We start from the raw sequence: 26,012 nt of genomic DNA on the forward strand, positions 1-26,012 counted from the left end.
ACCGACCAATCCAGGGTGTATGCCTGCCATTCTGAAGGTTGACGTGAACATTAACTGAATCTCCTGACCCGTATCTGCGTGATTTTATGCATTGTACTGCTGCCACACGATTGGCTGATCAGACAATCACATGAATAAGTAGGTTTGCCTAATAATGTGCTCAATGAGTATGAATACAGCGGTTTGGGTTGGTAAGATGTGTGTGTTCTTTAGCATGTCGGAGATTACCGTGCTTGCTCCGGGTTGATAGATGATTTGCAATCATATGCACATCTCGCCCTCCTCCTGCTTAGCCATTGCCACATTGCGATGATGGTGATTATCAACAGGATTGTTATTATTACTAATGGACAGCTTGAATTGCAATGCTAATAATTATTTCCTTGTACTTATGTCACTAATCATCATTTGTCATCATTCCTAAGCCATTTATCATAATTACTCAATAATGCATTGCAGTGGGTGTGATGACAATGAGCATGCAGAACTAAATACTGCTGGCTGTGGCAGAGAATGGTTCGTTGTGGGTGACATTACGGCCAGTGATGTCCAGCATTGTCCTCTGTCAGCTCTGTGTCAACAGAGATATCCCAGACTAGGGAGTATGACTCAATGTCTGTGCTAATAAAATACATGTGACATGGCACCCTCCCATTTTCTATCCCTTTCACCTTCACATCGCGTAGAATCCACTTCCCAGCATCGGCCGCCTCCCTCCCACTCACGCCTCCTTCCCTCGCCCTTCCTTCCTCTGCTTCCCCTCCGCCCGTTGTATCTGTGTGTGTTGACGTAAGACCCATACCTGTGCTGCGTAGATCTCGAGCCGGTTGGGCATGCGGCCCTGGGGAAGGGTGATGGGGATGCGGCTGCCATGACAACAGGCCGATTAGATTCAGACCTTTGTTTGTTTATTTATTATTTTATTTATTTTCCTATTACCACTTTTCGTTTTCACGAATCACGAGGGCAGTCTTTTGAAGTAGCCGTGGCGACTTATTCAGTGTAGGATTATTATTATTATTATTATTATTATTATTATTATTATTATTATTATTATTATTATAGTAATAATAAGAATACTTATTATTATTTGGCTATTATAGGCTACGTTAACTTTTTTATGTTTTAACAGATATATCGGAAAACATGAAATAGCGGAGTTATTAGCCTATAGCCTACGCTTTTCTTATTTTATACTCATTCTAAATCTCCGACAAATAAAGTATCCGTCACACCCAGACTTCTGTATCAAAGGATCAGTTTTTGCCCGAAACATTGAAGGATTACTCTGGTTATAAGTCAACGCGAGTACGGGTAGGAAGCAATCGTAGTGGGAAGTGCAGTTCAAGGAACCAGCCTACCGGTTGACACCTATCACTACTGGGAGAGACAGGGAGGAGGGAGCGCGCGACTGTAAAATAGGCAACACAGAGAGCTGGGGACATTAAAGCGACGTCTAGCCTTTTAACATCTGTTCCGTTTGCGTTTTGCGCGTGTAGTTAACGGCGTTATTCCTTCATTGAATTTGATTGTTTTGTTAAAGCGGAACCCTGTTGCTTCCTTCCATGTCTGCTTTTTCCACTTGTGGCTAATTATATTCCAAGGAATGAAAGCATGCCAGCGATCTCGTCTCAGCGACTTTCAGCGTTTGCGAGTTTTAGGGTGAATCCGTAATCATTTGACTTCTGGATGTGTCTGCCTGCTTGTGCCTCTACGTGCGTCTATTTGCGAACGTGTGTCAGTATGAATCAGTGTGCATGTGAGTCAGCGTGGGTCTGTGCATCTCCGTATGTCTGCATGTTATAGACGACCTATCTTTTCTGACACCGATCAAGTGTCCTTGTCATTCGTAGATTAAGATACAGAAAGCTGCTACATCATCCGCCAAAATTAACACTTACATAATACACGTAAGGAGAGTAAGAACTGAGGACTGCGTTTGCAACAGTGGAAAACAGTGGATTATATGTGCGGCTCATGAGCTACGTGCGTCTCTGTCTGCGGTACCGGGAATTCAGTGCCAACATGCCCGGCGTCGGAGCGCTAAGGGCTGTTGGAAAGAGGAGAGGGTGGGCCTCCGGCAGAGAGTGGCGCTCCAAGGACAAGGGAAAGGAGGAATGATAGAGGGATCACGTTGAAGACAAACGATAAAGAAAGGAGAAGAGATCGTCATATTTTTGGACCGGACGATATAGACTTAATTGGGAAGATCCAAGGGCAATAAGGATAGAAGGATGGACGCGTTCGATAGCATAGGAGGGCGGGGGTGTAAGCTGCGATCTCTCTATTTTTTGAGAAAGAAAACTACTGCGCGTCGGATTCAATAACGTCAGGTCTACATTTGAAATTCATAGTAATAATTTCTGTTTAGCAAAGTAATGGACTGTGCCTAGGATTGATAAGCTGTCATCTACTGAAAGGTTTTTTTTTAGGAAGTGTAACAGGTTAGATCCACTCCTCTGTGTACTGTACTTTAATATAGCCTCTCCCTCGCTTCGGGATGGACGGGGTGGGGGGTGGCACGGGGTCAACAGGTGGTGAGGGTCGCCCCACCCGAAACGGTGATTCTAAGCGGCGCAGTAAGGGCAGCCTCCCGTCCCCCGGGTACCGGCTGTCCCAGGCCTCTCTGGAGGGCGAGCGGGCGGACGCTGGGAGGAGGCGCCTGTCCATCATGAGCTCCACCCGCGACGGCTTCCCCTTCCGCGCGGCGGGCACACCCACCACCCCGGTGCCCCTCCCGCCGCCCCCGCCCTCGCAGCGCTCCGTGGGCTTCGCCTCCTCCCGCGCCGCCCTGGCCTCCACCTCCTCCACGGGCACTGGGGTGCTCATCGTGGCCACGGGACCCGACACCACCACCACCACCACCGCCTGCAACACCAACGCCCCCGGCACCCCCGACCCCATGCTGGACGGGGAGGACTACAGCTACTCCAACCAGTCCACCTTCATCCAGAGGCAGTTCGGCGCCATGCTGCAGCCGGGGGTCAATAAGTTCTCTCTGCGCATGTTTGGCAGCCACAAGGCCGTGGCCATGGAGCAGGAGAGGCTGAAATCGGCCGGGGTCTGGATCATCCACCCATACAGCGACTTCAGGTAAGAAGGGAGGGCGAAGGGAGTGTAGAGAGGAAAAAAGGAGGGGGGGGTGGTGAGGCAGGGGTGATAACGGAAAAGTACAATGGACGGGAAGTGTAGTGAATGGAGATGGGATGGGCAGACATGGATTGTGTAAGTGCATGGCTCCATGGGCAGTGAGGGTACTGGAGGAGGCTTAAGTGATGTAAGTGGGGTTGAAGTTCATAATGTGGGAGATATGCGTGGCAGGAGAAATGGCGGAAAGGCGTATCAGGTGGTGAAGAGTGAAACTGAGGCCGAAGAGTGCTGGGGGTCGCAGGTCACAAAGGGACAGTGGCTGGGGGAGGGGGGGGGGGGGGGGGCTTCAGGGTTGGGAGAGACTGTTTGGAATGAGGAAGTGTCTGTGGGGGTGGCGTGTGAAAGGATTGTGGGATTGAAGCAGAGACACTGGGGGAGATTCTCCGAATAGCTGGTTCTCTCGTCTGTACCCTGAACCTGAACATACCCCTACTGTGCCTCAGCAGCGTTTGTTAAAAATACTCACCAATTGGATCTATTCACGCTGTCAGTAGGCTCATCTATTCGGAAAAGCAGTTCCCTAGCTTCAGTAATGGAAACTTAACGGAAACTTATCTGTGGGCTTGGAAAACATTGAGCCTAATTAAGCACATCCTACCGGTTGCTCACAGTACAGTACTCACTAAACCATACAAATGAAAATCAGTCGTGCAAATGAAAGTCAACTGGCCTCCCACTTAAAGTAACATCTTAAAGCACCAGAAGTAAATAGTTCTAAGCTGTCTCCTCCGAAACCTACCCTCTGATTCAGGATCAGTGTGGCCATCTGATTAATGCAGGGAAGTCTACCTCCCTGGGGGGTATACTTTCCTGGTGCTGGAGACCAGCAGCATCTGCAGAGCTTTGCTCTTACTCAGCCTTTCACTGACCGGTTAACCAGTTGATTCCTACAGATAATTCACCTCACCTGGTTACTTGAGTCTGAATTGAATTGGTTGCTGATTTTAAAGGGAATAGAATAGAATTGCTGATCCCCTTTCTATTCCAGGAATAGAATTGCTGATCCCCTTTGACTGTCCCGCAGTGTTGACCCAACAGTAAAAATGTGTGCTTGGCTTCCATGGAGCCCCAGGTTCTTTGTTCCCTGCTGCTGAAGGCGAGGTGAAGGTGAGGTGAAACCTCTGAAGGTCAAATTTGGCTGCTCTGTGGCAAAGAGCCAAGCCAGGTCATTTACACAGTCACACCACAAACAAATCGGGACATTTAGTGACACGAAAAACACAAAGGCCATCTATGTTATATTACATAGATTTATCTTATCTCCAGCTACCATATTCTACCACATCGCATTCATCACATTCTGAAGTTCAAAATAGCTCTCGGTGACTTTCCACCCCAGTCTTGCAATACCTGATTATCTCATGACTCTCCTCGTAGACAATGGAGATGGTGTGAAAGAGAAAGGGATTGAGAGGCATTGGGCTTCAGTTGTAATATAGAGGATGCTAATATTCTGTCTGTAGTTATTGGTTTTATCATATGATTGCGTGTAAATTATTCATGAAAGATTAAATTTTTTTCCAGAATATAAATATGATAAAAGATTTAAGAATTCCCCATCTATTTATGCACCAGTCACGAATGTAATAATCCTCAGAATTTGGCACCTGATGCACATGACTGTGAAATTAATAATAGCAATCGTTAATTTACACAGGAAATGCATTAACATATATATTTATGGAAGGTATTATTGAAAGACTACCTTGCCGTTAATTAGCATGAAAAGGGACAGCAGAAAACTGTTTCAAAACGTTACTGAAGATTCTAGTTATATCGCCATTCGTTTGTGAGATAACATTATGATAAGAATATTCCCCACACAGGCTTATACCATTTTATTGCTCCAAACAAATTCTGTCGAAGTCACAGAGAAATATTCTTGGTATATTGCATACAAATATATCAAAGGGGTTTACAATGCATTTTTACGGTACAAATTAAAGTACTGAAATAAATGTGCTTAATATTGATGACAATCCTGATAAAACAAATTGATCCACAATTTAAATTGTTCTTCAGTACCCTGAATAGCAAAACTGAATAATGTTCAGTTGAAATGCATCATGTTCAAGAGACAAGCAGGGAACTGGACACATTGTGTGGACACTAAGAAGGTTTAACCCTAACTTCCCAAAGGATCCAGAAATAGTTGTAGAATTTAAATTGCTCACTGGGTTTGGATTACCCCCTCCTCTGTGAGTTTCAGAAAGGAAATCTAGACTGTTAGGAAATGGAACTGTCAATGCATTGCAAGGTTACTAGGTTCTCTCTCTCATTACTATGGTTTGTCACTTTTCAGGCAGTAGTCTGGCAGTAGTCCCTGCATTGCTTTCCTTTCGAGTCTCTGACAGAAACCATGCTTCTCCAAAGATATGAAATGTAATGCCGCATAAGCAAGGCAATGCGATTCTCAAAACACGCGTAGTCAGTGGCCAGAGAAAATTGCCAGTGGTTGAACCAGAAGACAGCGGACAGCTGGTGGTCTCTTACCCTATGGCTTGGCTTGCAGCTATAGTCCCCTCCAAAAGTATTGGAACAGCAAGGCCAATTCCTTTGATTTTGCAATACACTGAATACATTTGGAGTTCAGATAAATAGATGAACACAAGACAACATTTCAGAATTTCAGCTTTAATTGCCTGGTATTTACACCTTGATGTGTTAAACCACTTTGGTATCAGACCACCCAATTATTAGGTGAGCAAAATGATTGAAACAGAGAGTATTTAAGTAAATGAAAGTAATTAACATTTAATATTTGGTTGCATTTCCCTTGCTTGCAATAACTGCATCAAGCATGCGACCCATTGACATCACCAAACTCTTGCATTCTTTGTTTGTGATGCTTTTCCAGGCTTTTACTGCAGCCTCTTTCAGTTGTTTGTTTCAGGGGTTTTTTCCTGTCAATCCCCTCTTCAGGAGATTAAATGCATACTCAATTGGGTTACAGTCCGGTGATTGAGTCTAAAACCTTCCACTTTTTCTCCCTAATGAAGTCCTTTGTTGTGTTGGCAGTGCGTTTTGGGTCATTGTCTTGCTGCATGATGAAGTTCCTCCCAATTAATATGGACCCATTTCTCCATAAGTTGGCAGACAGAATCTTTTTGTAGACTTCATCCTGCTGCATGAGTTACAACATCAATAAAGATTAGTGAGCCCACTCCAGAAGCAGCCATGCAAGCCCAAGCTAAGCACGTCCTCCACCGTGTTTCACAGATGAGCTTGTATGCTTGGGATCATGAGCAGATCCCTTCTTTCTCCACACTTTGGCCTTTCGTACACTTTGGTAGAGGTTAATCTTGGTCTCATCAGTCCATACAACTTTGTTCCAGAACATTTTGGCTCAACTCTGTGCTTCTTCTGAAAATTGTAATCTTGCTTTCCGATTATTACTACTGATGAGTGGTTTGCATCTTGTGGTATAGCCTCTACATTGCTGCTCTCTAAGTCTTATTCGAACAGTTGATTGAGATACCTTCACCCCTGCCCTGTGGAGATTGTTTGTGATGTCATTGATTGATGTTTTGGGGGTTTTCTTCACAGCTCTCACAATGATTCTGTCATCAACTGCTGTTGTTTTCCTTGGTGGACCTGTTCAATGTCTGTTGCTCAGTATACCAGTGGTTTCTTTCTTTTTCAGGACATTCCAAGTTATTGTACAAGCTATCCTCCATGCTTGTGCAATGGATTTACCCTCTTTTCTGAGCTTCAAAAAGGCTTGCTTTTCTCCTAAAGACAACGTGTTGGTTTATCTTTTCGAACACAAATGCAGTCTTCACAGGAAAAACCCAAGGCTAAATCCAAGAGTAGTAACCAATCAATCTATCAATCACTGGGCAATAAGAAACACCTGTCAGTCACATGTTCCAATACTTTTGCTCACCTAAAAATTGAGTAGTCTGATACAAAAGGTGACATGTTCTAAGTTGTTTAACAAATCTAGGTAAAAACAAATCCAAGAAATAAAAGCTAAAATTTGGATCTGTCATCGCATGTACATCTTTTTACTTCAAACTCAATTGTCTTCTGTGTATAGGAAAAACAAAGAAATTGACCTTGCTGATCCAATACTTTTGGAGGGGACTGTATTTACATCTCAGTTCACCAAATGATTTGTCCAAACAAATGCTGCAATATCTGCATTCATCAACAGTCCTGTTGCCCAGCTTAAGATCCCATTGATTAGGAATCAATTATTCATAATGTGCTAATTGGGAACGTCATTATAGACTGTGCCAGAGACAAGGAGCTACCCTCTAAAGCTTCCACACAGAATTGCTGTGATTTGTTTGTGTTAATGATTATATGCTGTGTGTAGTAATATCTGACAGTGATCCCTGTATGAAGAATGACAGCAAAACAATTTCCTGAAAATGAAAGCGCAAGATGACAAACATACACAGTCTTAAACACAGTACACTTTCAAAGTGTCATATGTGGTCCAATGATAAAGTGACACGTTTATTTCATAATGTGACCAAAATTAAAGTGGACATGACTGGTTAACTCACCGATGACACACTACCCTGTTTCTGATAAAAATGTGATATGCAAATGTTTATTTCACAGCTTAGTGCTTGCCCCACATTCTCTCCCCGTCGTAATGCATAATGCAACGCGTAGATATTCGCCCAGAGCTCAGATTTCAGGTGATGGGCATATATTAATAGGGTGTAATTAGCAGTGGAATTAGTTGATATCCGGAGAGGCTGTGCAGGGGGATAAGGTGTGCTGAGAGAGGCCTAACACAAGCTAACCGGCACAGGGGACAAATCCAGCAATTATATGCAGCCCCCTCCAAAAGTATTGGAACGGCAAGGTCAATTCCTTTGTTTTTGCTTTACACTGAAGACAATTGAGTTTGAGGTCAAAATGAGATGACAGATCCGAATTTCAGCTTTTATTTCTTTGATTTTTTTAACCTAGATTTGTTAAACAACTTAGAACATGTCACCTTTTGTATCAGACCACTCAATCTTTAGGTGAGCAGAACATGTGTATTGGAACACGTGACTGACAGGTGCTTCTTGTCAGACCAGAGAGCTGTCTTTAGGAGAAAAGCAAGCCATTTTGAAGCTCAGAAATCGATCAGAGCCATTTCACAAGCAACAATTTGGAATATCCTGAAAAAGAAACTGCTAGTGTACTGAGCAACAGACATCGAGCAGGTCAACAAAGGAAAGCAACAGCAGCTGATGACAGAAACATTGTGAGAGCTGTGAAGAAAAACCCCAAAACATCAGTCAGTGACATCACAAACAATCTCCACATGGCAGGGGTGAACGTATCTCAATCAAATCATTTGAAGAGAGCAGCCATATGCCACAAAATACAAACCACTTGCAAGTAATAAGATTAGAAGGCGAGATTACAATTTGCAGTACAGAGATGAGCCACAAAAGTGTTATGGACTGATGAGACCAAGAGTAACCTCTACCAAAGTGATGGAAAGGCCAAAGTGTGGAGAAAGAAGGGATTTGCTCATTATTCAAAACATACAAGCTCACATGTGAAGCACGGTGGAGGAAGTGTCATGTCATCCTGAAGAGGAGATTGAAGGGAAACAAACAACAACTGAAAGGCTGCAGTAAAAGAAGAATGCAACAGTTTGGTGATGTCAATGGGTCACAGACTTGATGCAGGTTTTGCAAGCAATGGACATGCTACAAAATATTAAGTGTTATTTACTTTCAATTACTTAAATACTCTCTGTTCCAATACTTTTGCTCACCTAAAAAGAATTGTATAGGTGTAAATACCAGGAAATAAAAGAATTTTGAAATTCTGTCTCGTCTTCATCTTTTTATCACAACCCCAAATGTATTCAATGTAATCCAAAAACAAAGGATTTGGCCTTGCTGTTCCAATACATTTGGACGGACTGTAGTTGCTGGTGTAATATAATATGGCAAAATAAAATATGCCAATTTAGGAAGTGATTTGAAAATGAACTATGAATGATAGTTTTCTACTGCTGTAGGATTACATAACAGTTTCAGTGGTTCCTGATGGATGATTGAAATGTATGTTTTAATGAGTACAACTCTAGAGTAAATGTTGTACTGATAAATTGATCCACATTTGAAAAGTTTTTTTTTTTTTTTTTTTTTTCTGGGCCTTTGTGTCTTTAAATGACAAATTATTTATAACTAAAATGAAAAATGATTAGTTTATGAAACATTGTTAGTTTATTCAATAATAGTTTGCATTCCTAATTTAATATGCCGTGCTATTGCATAATTAGTGTAATTGATGTTCATTATTCTTGAGATAAGTGTATTCGTTTTATCACAGTAACTAGTTCTAGTGTGTAATGTGCTCTTTGGTGTTCTAAAGAGCACTCCTGGTGATAAAATAGTTCCCAATGTGGCATTTTTATCTTCCGTTTAGCTCAGAACTCAACATCATTCAAAAACAATATGCTTTCTCTCAAAATAGATTTAATATACTTTATGGCAGTTGTTTCCCTTTATCGTAACCCCCAGTCCTAATCCCAGCTCAATGTCAAGGTTGCAGAATGGTTTCCATTTGGGTATTATTTAAAACGCTATCTCATCATGATGTCTGTGTACATTGCCGTATGTATATATTAAGCCTTTCTTCACTTTAATACCGGCTCAGTATTGTGGTGTGGACCCCATTTAAACATCAAATCATATCCACCTTTTCAAATTGCCTTTCAAAATGGTATCGGTAACCTGTATGTGTAAATGAATCCTTCCTCAATATCAGACAGAGGTTTATTAATCTGGATCTTTATCTACTGGGCCCATGCTGTGGACATAATCCTCCCTTCTACTCCCTGGCAGATGCAAGATCTGGCAGCAGCTATATATCAACTTTAATGTGTTTAGCCGCAGCCCTTATCATTTAATATTCATGCAACAGGGCAGTTATGCACAATGGTGTCAACAATATGCTGGTTAGCACAGTGGATTAAAGGTCTGTGCATGATAAGGCAGTGCTGACTGCTTGTGACAGCAGCCTATCATGGACGCTGAGAGACAGAGCCTCTTTCCAATCATTTGTTTTTCACCTCCCATCTCCTTGTTCTTTGTCTGACCCGGAAACCGAATGAGGTCGGCCATCTTTAAGGAAATTCCAACCCGTTCTAAGATCTAGAAGCTAGAAGTTAGAAGGCTCCCAAACTTTCCTTAAATGGCAATCTGGAAGTATTTTTTCGGAATGCGCGACGAATACACGATTGACCTCGCGATCCACCTCTCCGCATCTGCCACTTAACAGCCACGTCTGTAACTGGAGTGGCTTAAAAACTGAAGTTTGAAGGAGCAAGGACATTCCATTCACTTAATTCACGTGTTCTTGCAGAGTGAGAAAAGGAGCAAGGAAAGGAACAAGGAGGTGAAAAATAAGCAACTGGAAAGAGCCCCTTGATTGGTTGGCATTGCTGGATCTAACCTCCTCACTTGTCCCTCCCCACCCCCTCCCCCTTCCATGGCAGATTCTACTGGGACCTCCTCATGCTCCTCCTGATGATGGGAAACCTCATCATCTTGCCGGTGGGCATCACCTTCTTCGAGAACGAGAACACCCTGCCCTGGATCATCTTCAACGTGGTGTCGGACACGCTCTTCCTGGTGGACCTGGTGCTGAACTTCCGCACGGGCATCGTGAAGGAGGACAGCACGGAGATCCTGCTGGACCCTCGCGCCATCCGCCAGCGCTACCTGAAGAGCTGGTTCCTGGTGGACTTCGTCTCCTCCATCCCGGTGGACTACATCTTCCTGATGGTGGACCTGGAGGCGCGCATCGACTCGGAGGTGTACCGCACCGCCCGCGCCCTGCGCATCGTCCGCTTCACCAAGATCCTCAGCCTGCTCCGCCTGCTGCGCCTGTCCCGGCTCATCCGCTACATACACCAGTGGGAGGAGGTGAGGGAGAGAGGGAGGAGGGGGAGGGAGGAGGGGAGAGAGGGAGAGGTGAGGGAGAGAGGGAGGAGAGAGAGGGAGGAGGGGAGAGAGGAGGGGAGAGAGGGAGGAGACGGGAGAGAGGAGGGGAGAGAGGGAGAGGGACAGAGAGGGAGACAGAGGGAGGAGATGGGGAGAGAGGAGGGGGAGAGGGAGATATGATGGGGGAGAGGAGGGGAGAGAGGGAGAGGGGAGATAGGGAGAGGAGAAGGAGAGAGAGAGGAGTTGGGGAGAGGAGGGGAGAGAGGGAGAGGTGAGGGCGAGAGGGAGGAGATGGGGAGAGGAGGGGAGAGGGAAAGGTAAGGGAGAGGGGAGAGGAGGGGGGAGAAGGAGAGGTGAGGGAGGCGTGCACTTCGTTGTACGTCGCTCTGGATAAGAGCGTCTGCTAAATGCCATGTAATGTAATGTAAGGAGAGGAGGGGGGAGAAGGAGAGGTGAGGGAGAGGGGACAGGAGGGCAGAGAGGGAGAGGTGGGGGGAGAGGGAGGAGATGGGGAGAGGAGGGGACAGAGGGAGAGGTAAGGGAGAGGGGAGAGGAGGGGAGGGGAGAGGAGGGGAGGGGAGAGAAGGGGAGGAGAGGGTGGAGGGGAGAGGGTAGAGGAGGGAGATGTGAGAGGAGTGACATTATTGGAATGGGAGGAAAGGTGAGGAGAGAAGGCTGGATATTGGATTTGCGTAGTGGATGTGGGATATGAGGAGGAGGTAAAGGGCCAGGTGCTGAGATTAGGATGAGGGAAGTGAGAGAACAGTGGAGGGGACTGGGGTAGGCAGAAGAGGTAGAGAGGAAGAGTGCAGTGTGACCAGGTGAGAGGTGGAGAAGGGGTAGGTGAAAGATTGAGAGAAAGCTAAAGGAAAGGCTGTTGATTGATCATCCCTTACTCTACTGGCTCCACTGACCTGACCTCTCTGTGCTGCTAGATCTTCCATATGACCTATGACCTGGCCAGTGCAATGGTGCGCATCGTCAACCTGATCGGCATGATGCTTCTGCTGTGTCACTGGGACGGCTGCCTGCAGTTCCTGGTGCCCATGCTGCAGGAGTTCCCCTCCGACTGCTGGGTGTCCAAGAACAACATGGTGGTGAGGAGGAGTGTGTGTGTGCGTGCGTGCATGTGTGTGTGCGGGCATTTGTGTGTGTGTCTGCATGTGTGGATGTGAGTGTGTGTGTGTGTGTCTGCGTGTGTGTGCGTGTGCACGTGTGTGTGTGTGTCTGCATGTGTATATGTGTGTGTGTGTCTGCATGTGTATATGTGTGTGTGTTCCTGCGTGTGTGTGTGCATGCGCGCATGCGTGTGTGTCTGCATGTGTGTATGTGTGTGTGTTTCTGTGTGTGTGTGTGTGTGCGTGCGCGCATGTGTGCATGCGTGCATTTGTGTGTGTGTCCGCTTGTGTGTATGTGTGTGTGTCTGCATGTGTGTGTGTGCCTGTGTGTGTGTGTGTGTGCGCATGTGTGTGAGTGTGTCTGTGTGTGTGTGCGTGCGCACGTGTGTGCGAGCATTTCTGTGTATGTCTGCATGTGTGTATGTGTGTGTGTGTGCGTGCGCGCATGTGTGTGTGTGTCTGCATGTGTGTGTGTGTGCATGTGCGTCAGCATGTGTGTATAGGCATAGGAACATGTGCAAGCAGGTGCTTACAGATCTGAGGAAAAGTGTCTGAGCATACATACCTAATGTGTGCACTGACTGGGTGGGCACGGCGTTTACACTGCGACTGCATTCTGTGTGCTTTAGTGAAAGTATGTGTGCACAGTATGTGTGTGTAAGATAATCAGTGTGCGCTTGTCTACAGTACAGTATATACACTGTTCACACTGAATGTTTGTGCAGCGAGTATTTAGATTATGGCGTGTCACTACATGTTGATGAGGACCAGCGAGTTTATGCATGCCAATTAAAGTACAGATGTATTTGATTGAAACTGTGCCCCCCCCAACCCCCGCCCTCTCTGTCTGTACCTATGTGAATAGCTGACTCACGCCACAGCAGGGTTTCCTATCCTGTTGCCACAGCAACGGTTGCCACACAGCTGATGCTCAGAGTTCCCCCAGAGAGCGGCACTTTCCATCTGGACCGTTTAGATCTGAACCAGGCTATAATTGGCTCCCATAATTGCAAATAGTAGCGTTGAACACTGACATATATATCACGTAGTAAACTATGAGACTGGATTCAATGTAAAGGCCACAGGAACAACACACCTCCCCTCTGTGTACCTCCCTTCCCTGTAATCCGAGTGCATAAAAAAGTGCTAGCTTAGCATTAACTGGAGTTAAGCGCTGCCTCGTGCTCCCAGTACTCTAACCCCGCCCCCTTCCCTTGGTCTCCCAATCAGAATGACACGTGGGGCGTGCAGTACTCCTACGCCCTGTTCAAGGCCATGAGCCACATGCTGTGCATCGGCTACGGCGCCCAGGCGCCCGAGGGCATGACCGACGTGTGGCTGACCATGCTCAGCATGATCGTGGGCGCCACCTGCTACGCCATGTTCATCGGCCACGCCACGGCGCTCATCCAATCGCTGGACTCCTCCCGGCGCCAGTACCAGGAGAAGGTACCTCCCGGCCTTCGTGAATCAATCGCCACCCGACACCCTTCGTTCCCGAACGATCGATGTGGAGACAGCCCTCCTCGGGGTGTAGTTCTGTAGCGACTGTCAATAGTCTTCCATTAAAAATCTGCCTCTCGCCTTGACACCTCCAGTCACCTGCGCATCTTACATTGGTGTTACTCAGCCAAAATACCTACTGTAGATTACAAAGTAAAAACTCAGCAACAGGCAGCGCACCTTAGAACGAGACTGGTAAAAAGACGCAACCACAACATTGTAAATAAATTTCACCGTCAGTTGCAAAGATGTGAGGCTTTCATTTACAAAGGCAAAGCAGGAGACAAATTTGAACTGAAAGCGATTGTTTTTGTTGAAAACAATTTTCTGCCTGCTCTGGTGCTGATATTAACCTTGTATTTTTTTGACCAACCTTGCATGTCTTGAGTAGCTCTGATATTGGTTGTACACAAGCTGGCCTTTCTTGAGTGCATTTCCATTCTCTGGGTGAAGGCTGGGATAGGCAGTGCAGGCTGGTCTAATCAGTATGCGATGCTGTGTTCCAGTATAAACAGGTGGAGCAGTACATGTCGTTCCACAAGCTGCCGGCAGACGTGCGTCAGAAGATCCATGAGTACTACGAACATCGCTACCAGGGCAAAATGTTCGATGAGGAGAACATACTGGGGGAGCTGAGCGAACCGCTGAAAGAGGTCTGTATGTCTATCTCTGTCTGTCTCTATCTATCTGTCTCTCTCTGCCTCTCTCTCTGTCTGTCTGTCTCTATCTATCTGTCTCTCTCTGCCTCTCTCTCTGTCTGTCTATCTCTGTCTGTCTCTATCTATCTGTCTCTCTCTGCCTCTCTCTCTGTCTGTCTGTCTCTATCTATCTGTCTCTCTCTGCCTCTCTCTCTGTCTGTCTATCTCTGTCTGTCTCTATCTATCTGTCTCTCTCTGCCTCTCTCTCTGTCTGTCTATCTCTGTCTGTCTGTCTCTCTCTGCCTCTCTCTCTGTCTGTCTATCTCTCTGTCTCTCTGCCTCGCTCTCTCTGTCTGCCTCTCTCTCTGTCTGTCTATCTCTGTCTGTCTGTCTCTCTCTGCCTCTCTCTCTGTCTGTCTATCTCTGTCTGTCTCTGTCTCTCTGCCTCTCTCTCTCTCTGTCTGCCTCTCTCTGTCTGTCTGTCTCTCTCTGCCTCTCTCTCTGTCTGTCTCTGTCTGTCTGTCTCTCTCTCTCTGCCTCTCTCTCTGTGTCCGTCTGTCTCTATCTGCCTGTCTCTATCTGTCTGCCTCTCTTACTCTGTCTGTCTGCCTCTCTCTCTCTCTCTGTCTGTTGTGGCTGCATTTCAACTGCTGCTGTTCAATGCAGAATTTCCTGTTTTGGGTCTGGTGGGCTTAATGTGTTACCATTTCCACTATGATATGAATTTAATTTTATATTTTATACATTTTTGTTGTCTGTCTGTTCCAGTGTTTAACCTGGGTATTGCTCAGGCCCAGGGGTGCTTTCCTGGTGTGGTTCTGTGTCCCCTACCCCTAGTACCAAGTTAGATCAATTAGATCTCAATTCTGTCGATTCAGGAAACTCATTTAAATGCAATGCTTGAATAGTTAAATGCCCATAAAGCTATACACCAGCCAACACGTCAAAACATTTCCAGTGGATGTGCTAGCTCAGAGATGGACAATGAGGGTCGTATCAGTTTCTTGTTTTCATGACAACTTATGGCCTTAATTATTCAATTAGCCATAACATTTACACCATCTACTATGTTATCTATATTTCTTGATAAGCACAAGAATGACAGCCAAAGACTGTTCTTGTGTCCCTATATGGAATGTTTTACTGTGATCTAATCTATGAGTGAACCAGTGTTGGTGCATAGAGGCGATCGGCTCATTTAGCCAGGGTAATTGGAGGAAACATGCATACACACCAGCCCTCCAGAACCGGAATTGCCCACCCCTGCTCTACAGGGATCTTTCAATTAAAGGAACTGAATTTTAATGTATTTCCTGAATTGACTGAATTGGCGCGCTCGCCCTCCCCACATCCTTGTTCTGTTTCCGACATCACGTCAGCCATCGTCTCCTCTGCCTTACCTTTCCTCTGGAGAGGCTGCACTTTGAATTTTCCACTCCTGCGGGCGGGAGCCTCCTCCTTTCTGTGCGCACTCTTCCTTCTCAGTGTCTCTTTCTCTTCACCATCCCGTTCTCTCCCTCCTCCTCATTCTCTCCCCCTCAGTGGCTTTCAGTGTTGCATCAGTGGATCACGTGAGCAAGCAAACCTGAGGTTAGACGTGTGCGTTTATTTATTTATTTTCCCCTTCGACCAGGTTATGTTGCTTTGTGCATCTTGAACAGTTTTGTGTGCGTCCAGACTGCTGAACATTCAGACAATGATGCGCATGTGAGATCCGACTGAATACTTTCAAAATGTTCACGTCCTAGCTACAATTACCATGCCCGACCCAAACAAGTAGTGTGGCAGCATGCTGTACCCTGCTAAAAAAAATAGCTGGTAGCTGGTCGAGCAGTTAGACCAGCTCCATACTCAATGTGGTTTAACCAGCTCAAGCTATGTTTTGAAACAGTTGATAATTCCATGCTGGTCATAGCTCGATTTTACACCAGGGTAGTGACACATTGTTGCATTGAAACACACACTTTCACACATTACTTTCCTTATTTGAGCTACAGTGTCCATTTTGAAAGCAAAAACTGCATTCCCTCTTCAGGAAAAGAAAAGAAAAAGATAAATATGTATACAGAGTACTTTCATGTAACAGACATGCCAAAACCTTTAGTTTGCAAGGTTATGCTGGTTTGAAATCCCGTATATGAAGATGACCTGCGTTGTGGTAAGTGCAGCTTTTTCGCTAGCATGGGCATGTGGAACTACTGAGCTTGTAAGGAGTTGCACCGATGTTTTGGCTAGGGGACAACCGATTACTGATGTTACGACAACAACGCAAGACCTGCACTAACAACCCATACTGAAGAGACTGGAATTCGGCTCATTTTGCATGTGTCGCATTACGTTTTAAGTCTCGCTCTTCCTGTGCTATTCCTCATAATGTCCCCAAAAAACCAGGCAGGTCTTTCTTTACCTACCTGTGTCAGAGTGGAATCCTCACCCTCTCTCTCTCTCTCTCTCTCTCTCTCTCTCTCTCCACCGTCTCTTCTCCCGAATCCTCCCGCCAGGAGATCGTGAGCTTCAACTGTCGCAGCCTGGTGGCCAACATGCCGCTCTTCGCCAACGCTGACCCCAACTTCGTGACGGCGGTGCTGACCAAGCTGCGCTTCGAGGTGTTCCAGCCGGCCGACTTCATCATCCGGGAGGGCACGGTGGGCCGGAAGATGTACTTCATCCAACACGGCCGCGTCAGCGTGCTCACCCGCGGCAACAAGGAGACCAAGCTCAGCGACGGCTCCTATTTCGGGGGTGAGTGACACGCGGAGGTGGGCGACACCCGTTTGCGGGGCTTTCCGCGACGACCTGTCTGCCGCACGTCTCACACTCGGGTGGTCTAACCGAAGCCCTTATTTTACCTGTCAGACTCCATCTCTTTTTATGCCTACTCCGAATTTCCTCCTTTCAATCCATTCTAGCTCTCTGATTCACCCTCCGCAACAAAGCTAACGTTCTCTCATTTCATCTTCACCTTACACCTCTCCCCTTTTCACATTTTCCACACGCGCTTCCCCTTCTTCACACCCCTCCCTCCTTCTTCCTCCTCTCCCATTGACTCTCCACCCTTGCACTCCTCCTCCCTCCCCCTCTCCTCCTCTGTTCCTCCTCCTCCAGAGATCTGCCTGCTGACACGCGGGCGGCGCACGGCCAGCGTCAGGGCCGACACCTACTGCCGCCTGTACTCGCTGTCGGTGGACAGCTTCAACGAGGTCCTGGAGGAGCACCCCATGATGAGGCGCGCCTTCGAGACCGTGGCTGTGGACCGCCTGGACCGCATCGGTAATGCGCTTCAGCGCGTCGTATTCATTATCCCCCTTCCCCCTTTCCTCCTTCCAATTTCACTCTTCCTTTCCTCCCTCGCTCAGGCAAGAAGAACTCCATCCTGCTGCGGAAGACGTCGCAGGGGGGCTCCGTGGCAGGGAGCAGCATGAGCAGGGGGGGGGGAGGTGGCAGCCGGGGAGGAGGGGGAGGTGCGGGAGGGGCCATGGGCCTGGGCTCCTGTGACAGCATCCTGGTGCAGCAGATCGTCAAACACGACAGCATGCCACCGCAGGACGGAGGGCCCCCAGGGGCCGGGAAGGCGGGTGTGGCAGGCAGCGGGGGCACCATCTCCCCCCGGCCCCGCCCGGTCATTTGGGCCCCCCTCGTCCACGCCCCCCTGCAGACGGCTGCGGCCACCACCAACGTGGCCATAGCCCTGATGCACCAGCAGCAGCAACAGCAGCAGCAGCTACAGCAGCTGCAGCAGCAACACGCCCTGGGAGCTGCTGTCTTTTTGCCCTCCACCCTCCCAATATCGCCCTCGCCCTCCTCCTGCCCCATCTCACCCCCGCGACCCCCCCTCCTACACCCCCGCCAGTCCGTCAGCTCCCTCATCGGGGTGATGGGGGGGCTATCGCCCAGGGGAGTCGCCCCCGTCTCCATAACGACCCCCTCTCCCTCCTCTATGGGCCCCCCTGGGGTGGGTAGTGCTGCAGGGGGCGGGGTGCCTGCGCCTGGCCCTTTGCCTGCCCCCCTCCAGGCAAGCAGAACTCTGCACTACAGCCTCCGTCTTCACTCCGACGCCCCGGGGGGCGCCACGCCTCCCCTTCACAAATGCCCCGCGCCGGCTCCCGACGCCCGCAATCTCGGATCTGGCCAGCAGAGGGCGAAGGAGGCGCTGCTGCGCCACGGAGGGGGGAGCACGCAGGGGCTCCCTGCTTTGGGCAGATTAACCCAGGAGGCCCGGCTGCTCTCCGCCTCCCAGCCCACCCTGCCACACAGGGGCTGGGCCGGGGTGCAGCCCTGTCCCCCTCTGCACCGCAAGGCCTCCGGGGGCAACTTACTACCTACCCCGTTCCAGGCACCCTCGGGGCAGCTGGCCAGAGGGGGCAGTGTGGGGGTTTTGAGCTCTAATGCCCCCTCTGCACAACCGCTGATCCCTTCAGCGCAGATGCTAGCTCAAGCCTCGGTCTCGTTCCAGTCCCAAATGGGCCCCCAAGTACAAGCACAGCCTTTGTCCTCTCCCACACCGGCCCCCGCTCCACCCACCTCCACCCCAGCTGTCCCCCCAGCCCCCTGCCCCAAACCCAGTCCCGCACCCTCTTCTCTCCCCTCCTCTCCTCCCTCGTCCAAAGTTCCCACGCCACCTCCTTCCTCCCCTGCCCTCCCCCAGACCCCGCGCCCTAAACCCTCCCTCACTCCCCCATCCTCCTCCCCTCTGGCCTGTACACCCCCCACCCCGATCCCCACCGCCCCTACGGCGCCTCGCACGCTCACTTCTGCCACCCTGGGCCCTTCGTCCTCTCCAAAAGGGGGCGCTAAAGACCCTGAGCTGCCCACCAGAAAGGACTCTGAGGCACTGAGACATAAACTTCCTGCCAACATGTGAGGAAGGCTGTGGCCAGGAGACCCAATAGAAGAGTGGGGTGGGCAGGGCTTGTGGTGGGATGGGTGGATGGGATGGGTGGTTATAATGCCAGGCCAAGCCTACGTAGTGTGTTTGTGATTGTTGGAGCTGGAGAGACATTGCAGCATGGACTATTCATAATACAGCAGTACTGATGATGATGACTGTTGCAAGACTGTAGCTAGCTTGTGCAGGGTAACAGTTTAAGGTTGTGTGCGGGACAGACAGATCCCTGGTTTGCAGTTCCACAACCCCCATGACTCCTGTTCCTCACCAAAGTGTAAAATCTGTCTCCATAATAATAAATAATAAAGTTAATTCTGTAGTAATTATTATATTTATCATAATAATTAGGCACAATCCACATGTAGTCTGTTGTCCCAGGTGTGTGGTATTAGCTTTGGACGAGATAAATGCTAAGGTCCATGTTCACTGATTGCTGTAACTAAATTGTGTTTTAATGTGTGACACTTCACACTGCTCCATCATTCAGTGTATGTAGGTTTGTATCACCAATCTCAAGCTTCTCTTTTCAATGTATATATTATATATACGTGCGTATATGTGTGTATTAATCTACTCTCTTCTAACCTTCTGTCTTTCATTTAGTCTTTCCCCACTCTCTTATGGTCTGTCTGTTTATTTCCCTGTGTTTCTTGTCTGTTTATTTGTGTCTACAGTATATTCCCCATATGTCTGTTAACCCCTGCTCTGTGTCTGTATTCTAATGCATTTTCTTTTTTGTTTTGATTTTGTCTCTTGCTACCCCTCCTTTGTGTCATGTTCAGTGCTGTCCTTTGCTGTCTTGTACCAATAATATAAAATAGAGTTTTTAATCTACTCTACCATGTTGCCTAGACTGTGTAAATTTAAGGACCAAATGTTTTATTTTTATCTGTTATCACAGCTTTAGCTTTTGAGCAAAAAAACAGTAAATAATTGTCTATAAAAATGATGACAACAATGATGGTCATTATTTATGATCATAGCAAGAAAAAGCAGAATTAGAGTCAGAATACTTAGTTCAGCTGTAAGGGTATGTGATCTCTTACTCATGTACGTTAGAAATCAGTTATCTGTGACTCATTTTTAACACGCACACAAACCCATTTTCTCGACATGTTAAATGCTTCCTTTCAGGCAAATGTTTCAATGGGCATTGGTAACTGCAGTAATATCAGTTAGCTACAGAGCTTAAAACATTATGGAAAGGATTCACACAAAATATTTGTTTGAAACTGTGCTGAATTATGTTTGACATAATTTTTAAATTTGGAAAGCAGTCATGAATTTGGTTGCTTGAAGCGAGTTAAAAAAAGGTTTTTAATCTTTGGACTGATTCTCCATTGATTTCAGACTTTTAATGTTGTCACCAGGACTGATGCTGAGAGAATGTGAATACTGAATATGGTCATTAGTAATAAAGAGACAAAAAGACTTAAGTTGTCATTTTGTTAATAATGTATTTTGAGCTCTTTCAGGAGAAGAACTACTACTATAATGCCAATCAATATGTTTGTTTGTTTAATACTTTTAAATAAGTTGCAAATAAGAGTATTTAATTCCCAGGAAAAAGTACATTTGTATGTGTATAGTTTCACCTAATGTGGGGCTTCATCTGATTTACTGTAATTCGCAGTTAAATCATCCCACTTTAGTGTTGTGTGTGTGTGTGTGTGTGTGTGTGTGTGTGTGTGTGTGTGTGTGTGTGTGTGTGTGTGTGTGTGTGTGAGAATGTGCATGTATGTGTGTATATGTGTGTATGCATGTGTGCAGATGTGTGTGCATTTGCAGGAGTGTGTGTTTGTGTGTGCATGCGTGTGTGTGTGTGTGTGTGTGTGTGTGTGTGTGCGTGTGTGTGCCGGTGTGTGTAGGTGGGGAGGTGTTTTTGGGGGTGGGGTGAGTGTGTGGCTGTATAGGTTACCTGTGGACAGTTAAAATGATCATTTCCTTTGCTGTTACTGAGAGGATTTCAGCTCGCAGAACTCCAAGTCCACTGTTAGACTGTCCACCCCTCCAGACTTAATCTTGTCCCTCAGCACAAGGTGAAAAGGTCTTTAATCGGGCTAAGCTGGTCGATAGAGAGCACTTGGATCACTCCTGGATTGCTATTTCATTTCAAAATTAAATTATTGTTCCTGTAGTCTTGGGTATTATATTCTGCCCAGTACATAAATCCTTCTGGAATTTTTCATTTGCTCTCAGCCTGAAATAGAGTGCAGATGCCCTTTCAGTAATACAGTCTGAAGTACAGTATAGTCGTGTCATTTTGTTTCTTTCAGAAATAATATTATATACTTGGATTGTAGGCTAAGCTGTATATTTTATATGCGTACTATTTCCCACCTAAATATAAACTTCTTGAATTTTGCATCGGGTAGGTAATATGATACAAACCATCCAAGAAATATTAGAACAGTAATTTCACAAACATAAATGATCGGGAAAACTATATACTGTATTCGCATATCCAAGAAATGATATGTGTATCTTGCGCTTCTACTTCGTATTATACGATAACAAGGCACAGCACAGACGTCACTCGTCTGGCGCCAAATTAGAATCCTGGCTGTAAACACGGATGAGTTGACGTTCTGCGGAAGCGTAGTGCGTTCGGAAGCAGGGTTTTATTGTTAGTTGTTACCCTGTAACGCTAGTTATCTGGCGAATAAATAAATAAGCTAGTGCATCACAGGGGCAGCAGTCCAATTAAAGTTGTTCTATGGCGATGTCGACCGAATTGGACAAAGCGATGAAAGGTAGACTGCTTTGGTTATCGTAGCTCTCTTGCTAGCTCTGAGACCTATAACGCCAGCCTGGATTACTGGCCAGCAAGCTTCAAATGTCTTCACATTAGCCAATTTTATAAGCTTCGGCTGGCTATCTGCTTCTTTTCCGAAATTTTTAACAGTGTAGTGAACGTTGTGTTTATTAAGATCACGTTCGCCATACGAAATTACATTAAGATATTTAACCTTAGCTCGCTAGCTAACTCTTAATGTAAGTTAATTGAAATAGGCATCGCTAACTTGTTTTTACATCCATCTGTTACGTTAATTTTAGTAAGGTATCTTTTTTTTTCGGTATGTTACCGAACTGGCGACTTACTGGAAGGATGGTAGGGTTTGGAAGCTTATTTTGTTCAACGTTAATTATTCACATGATGACTTCGAGTTTTAAATGATCGTGGCTCACTTTAATCAAAATCTAAATGTTTTGCGTCGTTCTTTAAATTCACCCCCCAAGCTACCCTGGCTCCACCCTGTGGTGACATACTGCTATACGGCTGTCTGTTACCTGTCTCGGTCTTGTGTTCCAGATTACGAGGTGGCGTGTGCAGAACTGAAGGAGGAGTTATCGGGGCTTTCTGACCGGCTGGGCACGTTGTCCCAGTATCAGAGAAGCCTACTGACCACTAACACGCTACTGGTGAGGAGCATGGTCTGATCACTGTGTGGCGGTGCTCTGTGGCTCCGGACTGTAAACGGCCAGGTTGGGGAATGTCGCCAGGACACCGGGGAACCCCCTACTCTTTGCGAAGAGTGTCATGGGATCTTTAATGACAGGGCTTCAGGGAATGAGTCAGAACTTCAGTTAAATGTCTGATCCGAAAGATGGCGTCTTCTGGGTCGCCATCACTGCACTGGGGGATCGGGCTTTATTTGACCAGAGGGAAGATCTCCCCCTACTGGCCCAGCAACATGAATACAACCACTAGTGCAAGTTGACCATCTTAACCAAAATCCAACGTGCAGATTCTAAAGACAAACAGACAACAAGGGGCAATGGCTAAGATTAAGATTAAGATTAAGATTAAGATTAAAGTGAGGTCAGGTGGAACAGGGGTGCTAGTTATCTGCAGAAATGTCTGGTTGAATTCGAACAGAAGATGGCAAAGATGTTGTAGCAGGCTGCTTTTGGTGTTGGAGAGCAGTGAAACTGGCCAGCCCTAAAACTGGACTGGACTGGAAGTTGTGAATATTATTTTGTGACCAGAAGTAAGGGAGCTGGTTAGGTGCTGCACATTCCGGGGTTTTAAAGAGAAAGACTGGGAGTTGGGAGACTGGGCGATAATTCAACAGAAGCGTCCAGAGGCCTTTTCTTTAAGCGGGCTGTGACTCAGAGCCAGCTTGAAGGCCACAGACCCTACCTCTGTACAGCGCAGGTTATAGAGCAGGGATCATCAAATCACGGTCTAAACTGCTGGTTTTCCATCCTCCCTTTACCTGGGAGTCAGGTGTGAAGGCCAATCGGTAGCACTAAGAAAGGAATGGAGGTCCAGGGAATAGGTGATTGGTTGGTCAATGTGATGTCATCAGGCAAAGCTGTGTTGATATGTCAGGGGGGAGAAACTGGGAAAGGAGGTCGATGAGAAGAGGTTGGGCGAGTATGTTGGGCTAATTGTTGGATTGGATAAGATAGTGAGGAGAGGGCTTCTCTGCAGAGTCATCAGCAGAGAAGGATTTTGGGCTTTTGCTGGATTCGAATAAGCGGTTGTATGTCTGTGGGCTGGTTTCTCGCAGATGTCCTGGATGCAGAATGCAGAAAAGCTGTGGAAGCACCGGAGAGAGACGCGCCCGGTCTCAGACTCCTGACGGAAAGACGCAACCGGCGGAGGGGAGTGGCGACGGCACCGTCTGTGTTCTGCGCGCTCCGTGAGGCCAGCAGCCCATCTGCGTGGAGTATCAGATGCCCTGTCACAGACCGCTGGCCAACACCACGCACAGATCTGGTCTCCCCTGGGGGTTTGTGCCAGAAGCTCATTACTCAGATTAAAGAGAATGTAGAAGACCAGGCTTCCTGTCTTTAACGCATTTATTGAGTGTAATGCAAAAACATTCCTCAAGGTGGAGCAATACACTTACTGTTACCTCCTTTACGTTATCCCAGGAAATGCAGAATTAGTAACCGGACTACATAGAGAGCGTTTACTGCAGTGTTTATTTATTGCCACACGATAATGGCGTTCATATTTTAAAATGCAGCTCATAAGGAAGAATGTAAAAGCAACTGCAGTTCATTTTTTAATCCACACGAAGAGACGGGAAAGTGCTGCTGATGAGAGGACAAAGCATCTGCCTTTTCAGAATTCAGAAGATTTTATAATTGCAGTCTGTCTGTTACAGTGGCTTGTGAACAGATAAATGTGCATTTTCGTTGCACATCAGAAATTCAGAAATTGGTTGGTCGAATAGTGCTGACACGACTGGTGCACAATGATGTACCTGAAAATAATTTATTATTGAATCTAAAAAATGTATGTGAATATTGTAATGCATTTGCTCAACCCCCCCCCCCCCCCCCCCCCCCAACATCACTCTTAAATGTTGCTGACATTTTAGGCAACATCAATGTTAATTAAATTTGCTGGCTATACATGCAGTTGGGAAATTGATAGGCTCTTCTTCCGCCGCTCGCTGCTTAACCAACCAGCTGCAGCACAGTGCGTTCCACCATTAAAGAGGCAGCATTTACTAGAAGATGCGCTTCCCATAATGAATGACTAAAGGTGTCAGATGAGGGGGAGCAGAGTTTCCATGTCGACCTCAGCATGCTGCACAGTAGCGCACGCTTCACACCGCAGCACAGGCAGAGATTGACTGGGTGGTACTCAGGTGGGCAGGCTGGGTCTACCACATTATGCTATATTTGCACTGACATCCTGCTCCCCCTTTTCGGGAGGCGAGGGGGAAGTGGGGGGGGAGAAGCAGGGGGCGAGGGGAGCAGAATGTGCGCACTTCGAAAGAGTAAGGTGATTCCTATCCGTGAACCACTTCAAACAGGAAGCTTGTTTTTGCTTGAGTGGCAGCGAGGGGAGGGGGTGAAGCTGCCGGGTGTGAACACATCATCAGTCTTCTCCCTCACACATCCCTCACCCTTACACTATTTCTGTTTTCCACCCCCCCCCCCCCCCCCCCCCCCCCTCCCAGAGTGTCAGGCAGTTTGTTCTGTCCCATGATGTCAACACAGCAATACCCACTGGCGTCTTAACATTGCAACTACTAATTTGTACCATATTACACATGAAAAAATTAACAGGCCAATTTGAGCTGAACGCAAAAGGCCAGGAGGCGTTTGATGGCATTATATATATATATATTATTATTATTATTATTTTTATTTTTTATTTTTTTTGTCTAGCCTAGTCGGAGTCTTTCAGGTGCAATGTGTCGGTGTACATGCTTGCCTGCACTTCCTGCAGCCTGTTATCATGCAATCACAGGAGCGCAGCCTGCGGTCCTCGCAGAAACCGATGACACAGTGCACACACTGGATTGGGCGTGCGCATGATATAACCGTGTCTACTCTGTGTGTGTGTGTGTGTGTGTGTGTGTGTGTGTGTGTGTGTGTGTATGCGCGCACTTTGGTGTCCAGTGTAGCTGATCCCGACCAACACCGGTCTCCTTTATTGCAGTCAATTTGGCTTGCAAATAGTGTCTCATCACTTTAATCACACAGTGAGATAGAAAGCAGAAGTGCAGTGACAGCGCTAACAGTGGCACATTTCAACTGAAACAGCAAACGATTACATCTTAAATATAAATACCGTTTCTTTCTGCAACATGTTCACTGTGCATGCAGTTCGCCCACCTTTATACTAGCGCGAGCTTCATCCAAGAAATCCAACCTGTGACCAATATTATGGACCCCCTCCCTTCCTCGTCGCAGCGACAGACACCAGCATTAGCCTATCGCACCATGTCCGACCCCCAGCCCCACCGGTTGTCCCTGGACCGCCAGAGCCAATCCGCGGCGTGGCGTAAGTAGGGCAAGCCGCTTCCTGGTTCGCAGTATAAGGAGGAGCTGGGAG

The 26,012-nt window shown here is 47.0% G+C and overlaps 1 protein-coding gene and 1 long non-coding RNA gene across 2 annotated transcripts; both read left to right on the top strand.

Annotated features, from left to right (window-relative positions):
• Nucleotides 1-1,444: 1,444 nt before the first annotated feature.
• Nucleotides 1,445-20,639, top strand: LOC133130043 (potassium/sodium hyperpolarization-activated cyclic nucleotide-gated channel 3-like). The gene is made up of 8 exons (XM_061244270.1): nucleotides 1,445-3,093; nucleotides 10,616-11,045; nucleotides 11,999-12,160; nucleotides 13,412-13,630; nucleotides 14,191-14,337; nucleotides 16,824-17,064; nucleotides 17,428-17,592; nucleotides 17,679-20,639. Exons 1-8 carry the CDS (start codon nucleotides 2,501-2,503, stop codon nucleotides 19,181-19,183), a joined length of 3,462 nt encoding a protein of 1,153 aa, XP_061100254.1. The 5' UTR covers nucleotides 1,445-2,500; the 3' UTR covers nucleotides 19,184-20,639.
• Nucleotides 20,640-21,752: 1,113 nt separating this feature from the next.
• On the top strand, nucleotides 21,753-23,995 carry LOC133123778 (uncharacterized). Its single transcript, XR_009708247.1, has 3 exons — nucleotides 21,753-21,960; nucleotides 22,521-22,630; nucleotides 23,725-23,995. It is a non-coding gene; the product is annotated as an uncharacterized LOC133123778 (long non-coding RNA).
• The last annotated feature ends 2,017 nt before the right edge of the window (nucleotides 23,996-26,012 follow it).

This window comes from Conger conger, chromosome 1, assembly GCF_963514075.1.
Source record: "Conger conger chromosome 1, fConCon1.1, whole genome shotgun sequence".
Lineage (NCBI taxonomy): Eukaryota > Metazoa > Chordata > Actinopteri > Anguilliformes > Congridae > Conger > Conger conger.

Coding starts and splice junctions, on each gene's coding strand:
- LOC133130043 (XM_061244270.1), top strand. CDS start 2,501: ATGGACGGGGTGGGGGGTGGCACGGGGTCAACAGGTGGTGAGGGTCGC. Junction 12,161..13,411: donor TGTCCAAGAACAACATGGTG/GTGAGGAGGAGT, acceptor TCTCCCAATCAG/AATGACACGTGGGGCGTGCA. Junction 17,065..17,427: donor CGACGGCTCCTATTTCGGGG/GTGAGTGACACG, acceptor CTCCTCCTCCAG/AGATCTGCCTGCTGACACGC.